This window comes from Oryzias latipes, chromosome 11 (genome assembly GCF_002234675.1).
Source record: "Oryzias latipes chromosome 11, ASM223467v1".
Lineage (NCBI taxonomy): Eukaryota > Metazoa > Chordata > Actinopteri > Beloniformes > Adrianichthyidae > Oryzias > Oryzias latipes.
This window is the reverse complement of record NC_019869.2, coordinates 6,653,052-6,667,869: the sequence shown is the minus strand read 5'-3', so window position 1 is coordinate 6,667,869 and position 14,818 is coordinate 6,653,052. Positions and strand designations below refer to the sequence as shown.

General features: G+C 42.3%; 3 protein-coding genes across 6 annotated transcripts; 1 reads left to right on the top strand and 2 right to left on the bottom strand.

The window, feature by feature from the left end:
- Positions 1–302: 302 nt before the first annotated feature.
- Positions 303–3,127, top strand: LOC101162140. The gene is made up of 4 exons (XM_004073789.4): positions 303–1,029; positions 1,103–1,377; positions 2,593–2,680; positions 2,756–3,127. The coding sequence occupies exons 2-4, from the start codon at positions 1,154–1,156 to the stop codon at positions 2,903–2,905; spliced, it is 462 nt and encodes a 153-aa protein (XP_004073837.1). The 5' UTR covers positions 303–1,029; positions 1,103–1,153; the 3' UTR covers positions 2,906–3,127.
- dnajc8 (DnaJ heat shock protein family (Hsp40) member C8) lies at positions 3,079–6,790 on the bottom strand. Its single transcript, XM_004073788.3, has 9 exons — positions 6,668–6,790; positions 6,170–6,271; positions 5,539–5,595; positions 5,391–5,457; positions 5,220–5,314; positions 5,078–5,149; positions 4,894–4,985; positions 4,737–4,812; positions 3,079–3,455 (listed from the first exon to the last, which is right to left on the bottom strand). The coding sequence occupies exons 1-9, from the start codon at positions 6,734–6,736 to the stop codon at positions 3,333–3,335; spliced, it is 753 nt and encodes a 250-aa protein (XP_004073836.1). The 5' UTR covers positions 6,737–6,790; the 3' UTR covers positions 3,079–3,332.
- A 396-nt stretch (positions 6,791–7,186) lies between these two features.
- Positions 7,187–14,436, bottom strand: hnrnpr (heterogeneous nuclear ribonucleoprotein R). Of its 4 annotated transcripts, none has more exons than XR_002874079.1 (14): positions 14,266–14,436; positions 13,580–13,746; positions 13,378–13,496; positions 13,192–13,299; positions 12,976–13,089; positions 12,164–12,340; positions 11,882–12,017; positions 11,590–11,795; positions 11,362–11,511; positions 11,167–11,288; positions 10,556–11,094; positions 8,854–8,914; positions 8,023–8,083; positions 7,187–7,799 (listed from the first exon to the last, which is right to left on the bottom strand). XR_002874079.1 is itself a non-coding variant. In XM_023959624.1 (12 exons), exons 2-12 carry the CDS (start codon positions 13,740–13,742, stop codon positions 8,880–8,882), a joined length of 1,869 nt encoding a protein of 622 aa, XP_023815392.1. In that variant the 5' UTR covers positions 13,743–13,746; positions 14,266–14,436; the 3' UTR covers positions 7,187–8,879. The 4 variants fall into 4 exon arrangements, 2 of the variants coding, with proteins under 2 accessions (XP_023815392.1, XP_004073835.1); XR_002874080.1 differs by having other exon boundaries at positions 7,187–7,770; XM_023959624.1 differs by having other exon boundaries at positions 7,187–8,914.
- Between the last annotated feature and the right edge of the window lie 382 nt (positions 14,437–14,818).

Sequence of the window (14,818 nt, the reverse complement as noted above, 5' to 3'; positions counted from 1 at the left end):
CCCAAATTTTCTCTTCTAAAAATGGCATTGATCTGTTCGTCACCTCCTGGCGTGCAAAACATAAACTGGTTGCTATGGAGGTAAACCAATCAGAAAGCTGCCATTTTGAAAGCGGTTTTTGGTCACATGCCGCTCTGACCAGGGTGGGGCTGGGTTAGGGTGTAGTGGCTCAGCCAGTCTGGTGCGGGTCAAATGGGGTTACCGGGGCGGGTAAGCTTTTCAGGTTCCGGAGACGAATGATCTGCAGCAGCAGCTGTGCGTTTTGCACAGTCATGCATCCCGCCCCACCTGCTGCTGCTGCTGGGGCTGCTCAGGCTGACGCTGACGTCCGTCGTTCCAAACGCGGCGTTTCTTCTTCAACTCAAAGACCTCCCTGGACGCTCGATTGTGAAACATTCAGGACAGAAAAGTTGCCTCAGATTTTGTATTTTAATCTTAGCTTCATAACATTTCAAAATGAGAAATCGGATTCTTCTTATAACATCTGAGAATAGCAGCAACCAATCATACTGCAGCATTTTACTCTACTATATCAGTAAATCTTGACATTGCTATTTTTGGAAACTGTTCCTAAATTGACCTGATTTCAAATAAGCTGAGATTTTCTTGAATGAAGCTTTTCAACGCCAGATCTTCTCCAGTCAGTGAGTGCCAAAAAAACAAATCCGGTGCGTCATCCGAGCCGTTCCAGGCTTCTCCTGCTGTCCAGATTCAGACCAAAACCTGGTCTGGTTCCACCTCAGTCACTGAAACATGAACAAAAAGGGAAACCTTCCAGCGCCGAACATTTTCTTCTTCTGAAATTCATCTTTGAACCCTAAAAGCTGTTTTCTAAATCAGCTGTTTTCCTGCAACAGTTTACAGGTGCAGATTAGTTTGGACCTTAATGGGCTAAACTTGGAATAATCCCACTTTAAGACCAGCAGGGTCATCATTTAATCCCTATAGGAGCAGACGGTGACGCCTGGCGCAGGTGTTTGCAGGTCCAGAGGGACTAAACGCGTCTCAGGAGGAGAAACGGCCTCACAGGTCGGTCCTGCTGCATTTCTGGCCTCACTTAGGTTCTGGTTCTGTCATAACTGCTGATTTTTTTTCCTCACAGATCAAAGACCGAGTCCAGAACCGACGTGCGACTCCGGAGATCTTCTGAAGAATGGATTCCTTCATGTCGCTGGGATCCCCCCTGAAGCAGTTCACCAGCTGCATGTCGGGGAAGAGCGCCTCCGCCAAGAGAGGAGCCGGTCGGAGCCAGTCGGTGCGCCGAAGCAGCTTCAGCCGCAGGAAGAGCGTCGGCAGGAGGAGGAGCCTCCCCAGCAGCAGCCAGAAAGTCCCGGACTCCTGGCTGCGCGTTTACCAGGAAGACCTGAAGAAAGAACGGTGAGGAGCGGATGATGTCATCGGGCGACCCGCGGCCGTCCGCAGACCACAAGGACCTTCTCTCTTACTGCGCCTTTGAGCCGCAACTTTTGCCCCCGTCACAAACTCCCCAGCATTTGCATGCGTGTAGTACCCGGTAAAAATGAGTTTTGAGCACAAAACCCCCCAGGAAAAAAAGTCCCAGAGGGAGAAACCTTCCAAAAAAAATGCTGAATGAGCCAAAAAAATCTCTTAAACAAAAAGGTCCGAATCTACTAATGAAACCAAAAAACACCAGATATCCATAAGAAAATCTGGGGGTCATTATGGGATGGCCACACGGCCATTTTTTGTCAAAGTGTGAAACTTGGCGATTCTCCCCACATTATGGGGAGAAAGATTTCTTTACAAAGAAATCGCACACACCACCAGCTTAACCTTTGTGCTATCCTAGGCACTTTAACATTGGGAGTTGGGTCATCTAGACCCACTAGACAGTGCCTGAACCTTTTTTCTTCAATGATTTGTGATCTTCACTGGTGTCCATGGATTACATGAAATCTTTCCACCTTTATCCATCTTTGTCATGGTAGGGAGAACACGTCAATGTAAGGGTGGGGTCATCTAAGATAGCACAAGGGTTAAGTTTACAACCGCCACTGCATTTCTGTTAACCTTTTATAGTGGCGATCTCACAAAAGTGGCATTTCCCACGTTACTCTCATTTTTTTCCCCTGAAAATTTGTGAAAAATGTAACGCATGAATCGTCCAGCAAAATGATATGACCATATTAGGAATGGTTAAAAAAAAAAAAAATCCCAGCTGCCAAGGAAATCTTGAACATTCTTCTAGAAATGACACCGACCTGTTTGTCACCCAGAAAAGGAAGTGGTTGCTATGGAGATAAAACCAACAGAAAAGCTGCCATTTTGAAAAATGGATTTCCCCCCCCCCCCCATGAATTCGTCAGGTGAAGCTCTGATCAGGGTGGATGGGGCAGAAGGGGGTAAGGGGTGGGGTGAGGGGGGTTGAAAAGCGCCTGCGGGCCAAACAGGCGCTTCTTAAAATAGAATTGTCTGATGTTCAACGGTAAAAATGCAACCGTAAGAGATTTTTCCTGCTTGTGACGCCGTCTTGAGCTTCACACGAGTCTTCTTCAGGCAGACTTAGTGAGGATCAGAGGAATAAGCTCCTCGCCAACGTGCCGCCGTTCCTGACCGCCTCTCTGCTCGCAGGAAACGTCAGCAGGCCGATCTGGCCAAGAGGAACGCCGAGAGGAGCGTGAGGAAGACTCACTTCAGAAGCCACCACTGCCTCCCCAAGGTGAGTGAACTTTCCAAGCGGAGCTCTTGTAGCCGCCGCAGTCCACCGGTTTACCAGTTGTCCCTGCGCCTCCAGCACACGCCGTCTGCCAGGAAGCCGGCGGCCGCGAAGGACAAGTCCTTCTTCGGAGCCTTTCAGGGCCTCAGTCTGGACGGGCTGACAGGGGGAACCGGAGGTCCCGGCGCCAGTGGCTCTGCTGCAGGAGATCCGTGCAAAGTCATGTGACCTGGGGGTCGTCTGAGGACAAGAACTCCTGCTGCTGACGTTTCACATCCAGTTTGAGTTGCCAAACCGTCCTGTTTCAGGGATTTAGACGCTGCAGATATGTTTGTCTGACAGTCATTGTAAACATTCAAGCTTCACTTTGTTACGTTTGCTGAACTCTCGAGGACATAAAGAAACTTTAAGATGACGTTTTATTCAAATAAAAAAAAACATTTTTCTTCAGCAGAAGATGCTTCTGTTTCTTCCAGGAGGCGGGGATGATCTCTGCTTCACAGGTTTATATATATATACAAGATCAAGTACAAAACTACTTTAGTGATGAGGAGGACGCCGACGTTTGGCGAACATGCGGACGGCCAACGACACCAGAACACAGAACGGAGGGGTGGAGGGGGCGGGGTTAGAGTCAAGTCCCGTTTTCCCAGCATCATTCCCGCTGCTCCATCTTGACTTTGGGCGGCTTCAGGAAAGATCGGTTCTTTTTCTCTTTGCTCTTCTTTCCTTTCGCCTGGAAGGTCCTCCAACTGTCCACTCGTCCGTCCCGGGATTCCTGAGCGAGGACACGGAAGAATTATTTCACAGAAATCAGATCATTCTGACGCATTAAATCACAGAAAGAAAAAAAAGAAAACAAATCTTAAATCTCAGGTTTTCAATTCAACAGTAAATATAATAAAAAAAATATCCACTAAATGAGGTGGAACTTGATAAAAAGAAATATATACAGCATCTTTATTATTTAGTTTATCATCAGATTCTGAAGGAAGTTTTATTTTGGAAAACTACTGGATTCTGTCTTCCTCTTGACGCGAGTCAAGTCACGCGTCTAAAATTCATCTGCTGCCTTCTTAAAGCCCCGAGCTAACAAAGCTAATAAAAATTTTTTTTTTAAACTTTGGAAAGTTTCTTTGGGGATAAAAAGAGCCAGAGAGGAAACCGAGGACGACGGCTCCACTTCAAAATAAAAGAAATCTGAACATTTCTGGCAGAATTTGTTTCCGCTCTGCATAATAAGCAGCAACTGAGTGTCTACAAGGAAACTGCTAATAAAGTTGCATTTATGTGTATTATTATCATATGTGGAAAAAAAGCTACTTTTTTGACTATGTAACTTTATTTTGTAGTATTTATCCGTTGCACGAGGCTGAAGTTGGCGTCTGATTGTTAGCTTTCACTTGGAGGAAAATCAACATGATTTTAACGGATCCCATAGAAAATCCAAAGAAAACAGAGGCAAATACTTGACAAAGAATGACGAAAAGTTTCTGATTAAAAAAAAGAATGTTAAAGATTTTCCCTACAGCAAAGCTAAACTAGGCCGCACTTTAAAGTACAGAACAGTACAGAAAATACGAGGAATCAGGATTTAATAATCAAAAAGATTCATCTTTCCCCCTGAAAGTATCTGAGCCTGAATAGAGTTTCCATTGTTAAAACAAAAAAAAAACATTTATATCGCCTTTATTAGATTTTTTATTTTTTTACTAATTAAAAAAACCAAACATCTACAAATCAACAACTTTAGAATTAAACACCAACTAAGGCCAAATATATTGTCTGACATTAAACCTGAAGGTTGGGAAAACACTGATGAGGAGGATTTTAGACTGTGACTGCAGGGGGCGCCGATGAGCCGTGCTATCCTACAAGTCAAAGCTTTGTTCAACACTTCAGAATTAAAAAACTTCCTCATAAAAATGCTTCTCTCTTGCTTTTTCTAGCGTCTCGTGACATTTTTCCTCTCGGTTGATCCTCTGGAGTCATTTTCAGTTCACAGGATTGTTTTTGACGTTAGAAATGACATGTTCCAGATGCAGGGAAGCACACAAACCTCAAAGTTTTTCTGCCATTCTCTGTCCCGCTTCGCCTTCTCCGCCGCCTCGATCTCTTCCTCTCGAGCTCGTTTCCTGGTGAGGAGAGTCCGCCGCGTTACAGACGAGACGCCAAACGGACACAAAGGTCTGCTCTGAGAGCCGTGATGCGTTTACCGCTCATGCATGTCCTTCGCTTCCCTCTCCTTCCTCTTGATCTCCAGCTCTGCAAACAACTTCATTGTCTGTTTGTACACTGCCTGTTTAAACTGGTGAGAGGGAAAAAAAATACCCATCACTCAGTGCAACGTGTGTGATTCCAACAAACCTTTTTCCCAACATTTAAAGGAATTGTCGTTACCATTTCCGGGTCGTCCTCCTCCACATCTTGACATTTCCCGTCTTTCTTCAGCTGCTTCTTCTTCTCCTTTACCTGTTTGAGGACAGAAACGGTCACGAACCGGGATTTTTCAGTTGAATTCCTCACAAACAGAAGAACTCACATTATGTTCCACATATTCTTTTCCGGCCTCGATCACATCTAAAGCTCTTTTCTTCTGTTCTGGATCGAGTAGGAGCTTGTAAGCTTTGTCCACAGCTGGAAAACAACCTCAGGTTAAATATTTTGCTGCTTTTTAGGCACAAAAAAAAAAGTTAAATGATAAGAGTTTTACCTTCAAAAGCTTTCTGCGATCTGTCAGGATCATCCTGATTTTTGTCAGGATGGACTAATATGGACAACTGCAGAATTGAACAGACAAAGATTTAAAATAAGAAATAAATGTTTTAAGGGAAATTCAAACATAGGAATCGTTTCCTTACTGCTCTGAATCTCTTCTTTAGTTCATCGTCTGTTGCCTCTGGATCAATCTGTAAAACCTGAAAGCAAAACAAACCTTTAACACAAGGATCCAAACGCATAAAAACACTTAATGGCATTGACTTGAAAAAACTATTAACATTTCTTAAAAAACAAAAACATCTGTAGATCTTTTTATTTAAAAACACACTTGGGACAAGATGAATCCACATTATTAGACTTTTGTGGTTTCAAAATGAATCCAACTGTGTTTATTTACTGAACTCCTGTATATCTTATCTTAGTAATTCTATTAAGAGTCAGAAATCTTACTGGACTGAATCTGTAACTTTATTTATTATATATTATATATAAATGAAATATCAAAGCTCTAACTGCGCAAAAAAAAAAAAGTCAAATCCCATAATTATTTTACACAATAAAAGCTTTGCTATTGATGCAAACATAAACAAGATCATGTTCATACTTATTTTTCCATTTCAAATGTTAATTTAATTTTAAAACAAACATTATTTGTTTTTTTCTTGCTTCTAATGAAAGCTATTTCACTGTTTAGGTCCCCCATCCGCCTTTGACCGGAGTGGATGCTTATTTGGATATAAATAAAACAACAAAAGCGCGCGCGCTGTTTACCTCAAAGGGGTTGAGGTTGAAGTAGGAGGATCCGGGTCTGAGGAGTCTGTCAATCTGCTGCTTTGAGGTCAACACAGAGTCTCTCTTCTCTATCTGTTTCACCTGTTAAGATACACAACTCCACTGAGCCACAGACAAAGATCACCGCGTTGTTTACTACCCACAACACGCCGCTTTTTAATGAATGAATCTCTGGATTTCTGATCTGCGCGGGAACTAAAGGCAGAGCCGCGAAAGAGGCGTGTTTGAAAAACTGCAGCACAAAAAAATAAATCCTGTGGAAATACATTTGTGAACAGAAAAAGTCTGGATAATCTGCAGAAGTTTCCAGAAAATGAGAGTAAACGGTTAGCTTCCTGCAGCTAGCTGCTGCCTGCTGCAGCCCGCGAGGCCTCGTTTGTGGCGCTGGAGAAACCCGCGGACTAGCAAACGACAGCGGGCTGTTCCGGTCCACCCGGAGGGCTCGGAAAACACGCGTGAACCAGGATTCCGTCATACCTCCGTGTAAAAGTTCTGAAATAATTCATCTGACACACTGTGAGAGGACTCTCCTTCGGCCGCCGCCATTTTAAGCCCGGCTACTGTGACGTACTGTCACGTGACCGCCACACAGCCTCGCTTTCTTTAAATGGGACTTTGCGCAGAAAAATACCAAACAAACTATTTACACACATTGACAATGTAAGGAGACGGATCGATGGACCTATAACGGAGTATTTATGATAATCCAAAAACCTTCAGTTTGCTTGAGTTCTTATTTGATACAGTTCTCAACGATAAATCCCGTTTTAATACTACAAATTAAAGCAGGAAATTTCAAAATAAATGACTCAACTGAAATCAATTTTAAACCAATTATAATCAAGTCGAACGCTCCTAACTGCGCTTTACAGACCATAGTTGAAGGATTTAAAAAACGTGAACCTAATTTACCTTTAAAATTAATGTATTGTTATACCTCCTGTAAAGATGTATTCTTTAGGTCAGTTTTAATAACATAAAACACACAAACGCCAGTTTTTTGTTTGCACTTATTTATTCTGATGACAATGTAAAAAAAAAAAAAACATGTTTTAAATTACACATTTGTTATAGTAATCACATGAGAACAATTAGTCCACAGATCACCCGTTTACAGGTGACAGACGGGCAGAAAAACCCAAATGTATAGTGATAATAACCAGCTAGTAAAAAGTGTTTTCTTTTTTCCGGCTGGGGGGTCTGAACCAGAACACCAATGGGGGACCTTTCTGTGTGGAGTTTTCATGTTCTCCCTGTGCATGCGTGCGTTCTCTCCAGCGTCCTCCCACTGTCCGAAAACATGCTTCATATGTCAATTGGCAACTCTAAATCGTCCCTGGGTGTGAGTGTGAGAGTGAATGGGTGTGTGGTTTGTGGCCCTGCGACAGACTGGCGAACTGTCCAGGGTGTCCCCCGCCTTCGCCCACAAGTGGCCGGGATAGGCTCCGGCAGCCCCGTGACCCCGAAAGGGATTAAAGGGTAGGAAAAAAAAATGAATGAGTAAAACACTGTTTTTCTCACCTGTGATCTGGACAGGAGGCCGCCGAGCTCAGGTGAGGTGTGAAATCCTACAAGGGTACCTGGTGGAGATCCATTTTAAGACCCTGAACTACAGAAGAGCCAAACAAGACAGAAACAACCCAACACTTTGTTCAAAATGCATCCAGGCATCATCAGCAGGATTTTCAAACTAAAAGCATGACCACTACGGTTTGCTGTACTGCTTTCAGGTTAGGCCCCCTTTTGACTCAACTACTTATAGATTATAAGAGAGGACTTTGTTAACAAACATGCTCATATTTCCTAAATCATGTGATAATGAACAGTCTTACCAAAAAGTCTCTTCCGAATCTGTAAACTCATTCACATGGATGCGGGCAGCTCCTTTACTGCCTGGTGACGAGAGGCAACATATGAAGACAGTTCTGGTGTGAGAAGCTGGTTAAGTACAATGACTGACTGTAGTTCACAACTAAATCACACAGCTAGACTGATTCTATGTTGCGTCTTCCATGCCCCGCTTCCCTCTGTGAAATATGAATGACCTGTGCTGCCATCTAGTGGCCTTAAAAGGAAAAGCAACCAATTATGAGAAGCAGCCTTTGTTCCAAAAATCAGTCAATTTCTAAAAAATGACTTTAGTATTCCTGCTTTTGTGTTCTCAGTTTAAAAAAATTGATATTTTTAATAGTGTTGCAATTTTTAAATACCCTTTTATGTCTTAATAGGAATAGAAAAAAGCAGCAACAAACACAGGAAATATGCAGCTGCTTCTAGTGGCAGAGAAAGGGAAAACATCCACCTCTCACGTGTGGCAAGCATGTGCGCAGGCAGGTGGATGCCCTCGCTTTATATTTAAAAACATATTTGGGTTTGCTTTCTTGTCATTTATGGAAACCTTCTACCAAATGAAAATTTAGAACCACTTCATTAAACCAAAACAAGTGTGCGTTTCTCAACATTTTCTGAAAAATCTCCAGTCAATTTCGGGGACTTTTCTCGTTTGAGGCATAAAGAAAAGGAAAAATATCAACAGATTAAAAGAAGGAACACAAGCCTGATTTAAGGATAGTAACTGAAGCAAAAAAAAAAAGATTTCTAAGAGGTTCTCCAGTGATTAGATGACAGGAGAGGAGACAGTACTCTGTGCAAGTCTAGCTCACCCTTGAGTACCGTTCAGGTGAGTTCCTCATGCTAGTGGTGCCGCTCTCAATGCTTCTCCACCTAGGTAGGTTGGAATAAGAGGACAGACACATGAAACAAAAGACAGAACCATGGCACCAACAGGTACACACTAAAACCATGTTTGCTCCAGTAAACACTGATGTCAGCTACGGTCAAACGTCTACAGAATTTGGATCCTTTGGGCGACCAGAGCCTTGGCTGTCTTCAAAGGGAGAGAAGTGATGGCCAACTTGATTAGGTGGGAAAAAAATAATAAAAATAAGGGTAAAACAAGTTTTTTTTTATTTAAAAACAGATCCGTTCCAGGTTAAATGTGCTGCTTTGACTCTTGTGGTTAGCAGAGCGACGCTGCTTTTGGAATTTGGTTTTAGCCGTTAGAAATTGGGTGTGAAGTAACGATCGTTTGGGAGGAAACATCGTTCTCAACATCTCTGTGGGAAGAAAAGGCTGCAACAGTGGGGAAAAAATAGATTTAAATGTAAAAACATCAGGTCTTTCCTTCTCGTTCTTAAATTCTTGAGAACATTTTTTTCAAAGGTGATGAGAAACACTGTAGATCTGCAGGCAGACTGAGCAGTTAGTAATCAGTAATTGACAGGATTGATCATTCTATTAGCTGCTTTTTTGTCTCTAAATAAAGGTGAGGGGAATAACACACTGTGCTTGGCCATCTGCATAATCCATACATCTTCTCTTGTCCAGTTGTTTAGCAGCACAATGTCAAATTAGTTGCAGTCTTGAGAAAGCAGATTTTTTTTTTTCCCAAATCAAGTCAAATGTGGAAAAACAACATTGAATTTGAGTGTTTGACAATCGACTGATGCTCAGCGGAGTTTTATTGAAACAAAACAAACGCAAAAGTTATAAATACAAAGAACATCAGGGACCAAACTCCTATGGCTCTTAAGGTAAGCCAAACCAAACTCTACGAAGCAAATTTAAAGGAAAAACAAGAAAGTTATGGTATCACTTTAAAATAAAAAAACAACACAATTTATCTAGTTCTAGAAATGCTAGGCATACACTTTGAACAATACAAAACTTTGATTTCGTTCCTTCTTGTGGATTCTTTTCTCCACCATTGCAAAAAAAGAACAACAAAAGAATTAAGTGAGAAGCTCTAACAATATGCGATTATTTACAAGCAAGTCCCTAAGCAGCTAAGAGAAACCACAAATAAAGGGAGTACAAGCGGAAGGGAGCATGGACAAAAACTTCCTGCAAGGCAATAAGCATTATTAATGTCCTCTTTACGATTTTTGAGAATGAATGTCCGCTTTTCTGTAAATGTTCATTGTTGGTTTTTTAAAGAACCGGGAACAAAAAGTAACAAAAGTGTTTAGTTGGGTCTTTTTTTTAATTGATTTTTTGAAGACGTGTCCCAATGTAACCGCATTGGTTACATGAATTTCCTCAGCCAAAAGGACTCCAGCCAATCATCTTGAGCCAATTCTGCAGTCTGTCCATGTTATTCTATGATAAATATGTACAGTTTTTTTTTTCTCAGGATGGATGAAGAGTAAAAAGTCAATCAAAAAACAAAAATGAGGCCAATCTCCTGGGTTTTTTTGTCGTTTCTCTTTTTTTTGTTGCCAACTGCCTTTTGGTGCATCTATTTCCACTGCTGCCCATAAGAATCCTGTGAAAACTCCATGGTGTCATTACTGTAACCATAGTTACCGGAATAGTCGGCCCCTTGCTGCAGGGGCTGCTGGGCGATGGGCTGGGACCCCCAGTTCTGCTGGTTGTTGGTCTGGCGGCGCTTGGAGTCAGGCTGGTTAAACACATCTGCCTTCCTCTTCCCGCCCACGTTTCCGCCGCGGTTGCCCCTAGCACCGCGAAGACCACGCCCCCTTTGGGGTTGGAAAGGGGCACCCCGCCCGCCACGGCCACCCCGTGGCCCGCCGAGGGGCGGTCCTCGTTGAGGGTAGCCACCTCGACCTCGTGCCGGCGGAGCTCCTCGCGCCCTAGGTGGAGGAGGCCCCCCCCTGCTGGGACGAGTGCCGCGGCCCCTCATGCTATAGACGTCTTCGTAGCCATAGTAAGGGTCCTCGTAGCCCCCGCGGTAGTCATGATAGTCGTAGCCATAGTAATCATCATAGTAGTCTTCATAACCGTAATAATCAGGCGGATAGGCATAGCCCCCTCTGCCACCGCGGCCCCTGCCCCGACCTGGAGGCGGCATACGAGGGGGGGTATAGTAGTAGTAGTCGTCATATCTACAGACAAGAGCACAGTCTCAGTGAACTGAATCGTGCCGTGAGAGGCCGTCAAACGGTCACAAGTCTCACCCCGCATTCCTGGTGGTCTGCCGGGCCGCCTGGCGCTCTTTCCTCTTCTTGTCGGGGGGCTTTGCCAAAACTATTTCAATTTCCTCTCCTCCGAGTTCTTTCCCGTTCATTCCTTCCATCGCCTGAGCAAAAACAAACGACCCGTTGATTAAAAAACAGAAAAAGACACGGATGTTTTGACGGAGCAGAGCTCACCTGTACAGCAGCGTCCCTTTCTTCAAAGTGGACAAAGGCGTAGTCTTTGAGTTTTTTCACTCGTTCCAGCTTTCCAAACTGTGAGAAGGTCTTCTCCAGCAGCTCCTCAGTCACTGCTGTTGCCAGCTTCCTTACAAAAAGCACCTTCACCTATGACAGAGGAGAGTATGTCTTAGAATCATTTTACAGGTACAGGTACTTCCATTTCTGAACAGGAAAATAGCTCACCTTTGCCATGACCTCTGGGTCGGGTTCAGCTACAGGGTCAGCCCACTCAACGGTGACGGGGTTGCCCCAAACCTTCACCTTCCCACTCATTAGACGCCGCCGAGCTTGTGCTGCAGACTTGTGGTCCTCGTACTCCAGAAAGCAGAAGCCACGGTTCTTCTTCTTATCGTCTGGCTGGTGGTACAAAATCACATCCTGAAGACCCTCTGCAAAGAAAAACCGCATCACTCGTCAGCGACAGACAACCGACTGAAAGGGTTTCTCCAAATACAATCATTGACTTGAAACAGACCTGTAACCTTGCCGAAGTCTTCCAGTATACTTTCCCTCGTCTTGTTTTTGGGAATTGATCCAACAAACAGCCGGTTGTTTGCAACAGATATACAAACTCCCAAATACTTGCCAGGGCGGATTTCGTGGTTATCACACTAAAAACAAAAAAACAAAAAACAGCAAATACTTGAAAAGTAATGAAACACAGTAGAAGAAAACACACATTTGCTCAAACTATTCTTCCACAAAATCACTTTCTTTTATATCCAACGGGATCCATGAGATTTTAAAATGGACTTACAAGCTTGACGGCCTTTTGGGCATCGTCCTTGTTGCAGTATGTGATGAAAGCGTATCCTCTGTTTTGACCAGAAAGGGGGTCCATCATTAACCTCAGGTCCCAGATGGGACCTGCAGACTCAAACAGGGGCACAAGCTCGTCTTCATACAAATCTCTGGGGATTTTTCCTACAAACACCTGAAAGAAAGACAAAACACAAAAACTAAATCAATCATGAAAAAAATGACAATTCTATATAAAATTAAAACAATTTCCCTTCTAATTCAACTATCCATATTTATTTTCAACTTTCTTATTTACCTGCTTTATATATATATATATATATATATATATATATATATATATATATATATATATATATATATATATATATATATATATATATATGTGTGTGTATATATATTTCGTTTTAGCATGCGTATGTGAACGATTTTAAACTGATCTTGTGGCGTTTTCCTGTTGAAATAGAGGAAGAAAATTTAGCTCAAATTTGTATTTTTTGGGTATTTCTTTATTCAAATCTATGTAAATCAGGAGCAGACAAATTTAAAAAGATTGTATTTGTCATCTCTGCTCTGCAAAGGGAAAAGGGGGGCGGGGGCGCTTCACGGCAACGGTCCACTCAGGTGAATTTCTACTGAACTCCTGTCGCTCTGCGGAAACTATAATCTAGAAAACTGCACAGGTTTTTGATTGTTTTTCAAATGATATGAAAAGACCAGTGAGAACACTTTGAAAATAGATCAAAAGATGGTCGGAGTGGATCTTTAACGAACAGGATGTGTAATCATGCTTCTTTAAATAATCCCCACCTCTGTTCCAATCCCTGGATGTGTGCCTTTGAACATCTCCTCAGGTGGGGGGCCTCCATACTTTCTTTGTCCCGTGGTGACATCTAGGGTGTATCCTGTTCGCTCCAAGAGAGCCTTGGAAAGTAAACAATCAAAAAATGGGAAAAGCTTTGTAACTGAGAGAACATTTTGGCATTTCAACTTAGCCCAAAAAAACTGCAAATCAAGAGCGTTTACCTTTATTTTTGCCTCATCTGGGCCTTTAGTGGACTCTTGTACCTTACTGCCTTGTTTTTCTCTCTGCCTATACGTCTTCATAACTCCACAAAGAAACGCACTTTTATTCTGCAATTAAACAGACCAAATGATACTTTAGAAAACTGTTTAAAAAAGTACTGATGAGCACATAATTGAGTGTAATACCTGCACATGGGACAGATCGCTCTCCTTAAACTGCTGCAGGACTGTTAGAGCTCCCTCCTCATTGAACTCCCGTAGAGCATCAATGGCCCTTTCATCCAGATCTGCATACGCTACCAGGCCTAAACATCATGACAAAGTGAGCTAAACTGAACACATCAACAACAAACACATTGGAGCTTTGAAGGTAACAACAACCAGCCACCTGTTTGGAAAATGTTGTCTAGATTTTCAGCCACTTTCTGGGGAAGCCCTGCATCAATGAGGGTCTGGTAGTTTTCAGTGTGAGTTGTAGTTGTAGTCACATCCATAGGCTCCTCTTCTTCCTTTACTGGGGCCGAACTACCATTCACCTCAGCGGAAGCCATTCTCCTGTTAGATAGACATGAATAAAAACAGTTTTAGTTTATTACTTCATTTACTGTCAACTTGACATACCAGAAACAAGCTATCAAATTACGGAATATCTGGCTTTTAACTCAAAGATTTTTTAAACGAAAACGTTACGTTAAATGTCAGTATTATTATAAAAAACAATGTTATTTATTACTGATTTTCAAAATAAAACGACCCGCTCATACATTTTAAAAGGCTTATTCCACAGTACCGCCCCCTTCACATGGCGCCTGATCGATAGCTAACATCTTTCATTTATAATACTACGTGGCCCAAAATGTTCTAAAAGCTTAAGAAAAAAACAGTCATCAATGAGATCCAAAAAGTTCCACTCGTTTAAATGAAGTATTAAAGTCCATGTGTGTTGATTTTAGCAGTACACAAGAATACGTCCTAGCTAGCTAACGGGCTAACACGAAGGCCTCGCCGTGCAGCCCAGACACCTTTACACGCGCGCGCCGTAAAAGGCACAAACGGGTAGTTAGCAAGACTTACCAGGATGATTTAGAAAACTAGCTGGAAAATGTTTGAAAAAATATGAAACACTTGTTTTTTCGGGCGTTGGGAAAATGCTAAATGCCAAGAATGTTCAGGTCTACCACACGACAAATTTTTTCCAGACGGCAGCGGTCTCGTCTCGGCTCGCCCGAACAACGCCACTGAGGGAAACATCGCGAGATGTGAGAGTCTGCGGTACAACGTTGGTTTGCAAATCTAGCTCGTGTCATTGGGTCTTCAAAATGGAAACATGACTTTCTGTAATATTTTTTATTTTTCTCAATTTTATGTTTTGTAATATCCGCTTTAAAATTGTGTAAATTTCCAGAGGCTACAAGGAAATCAAACTGTTTTTACAAGTGTAATCAATCTCCTCACCATAACTTAGAAACCAACATATTTACATTTTTTCCAGTACTAGTAATTTATTTTATGATTAAATGATGGGGTGTTTGATTGTAAATTTCGATTAAAGTTGAAATATTGCCCTTTTAAAAATGTGATTTAATCCATGTAATAATTATTCCTCGTTTCATTTGGTTTATTCATT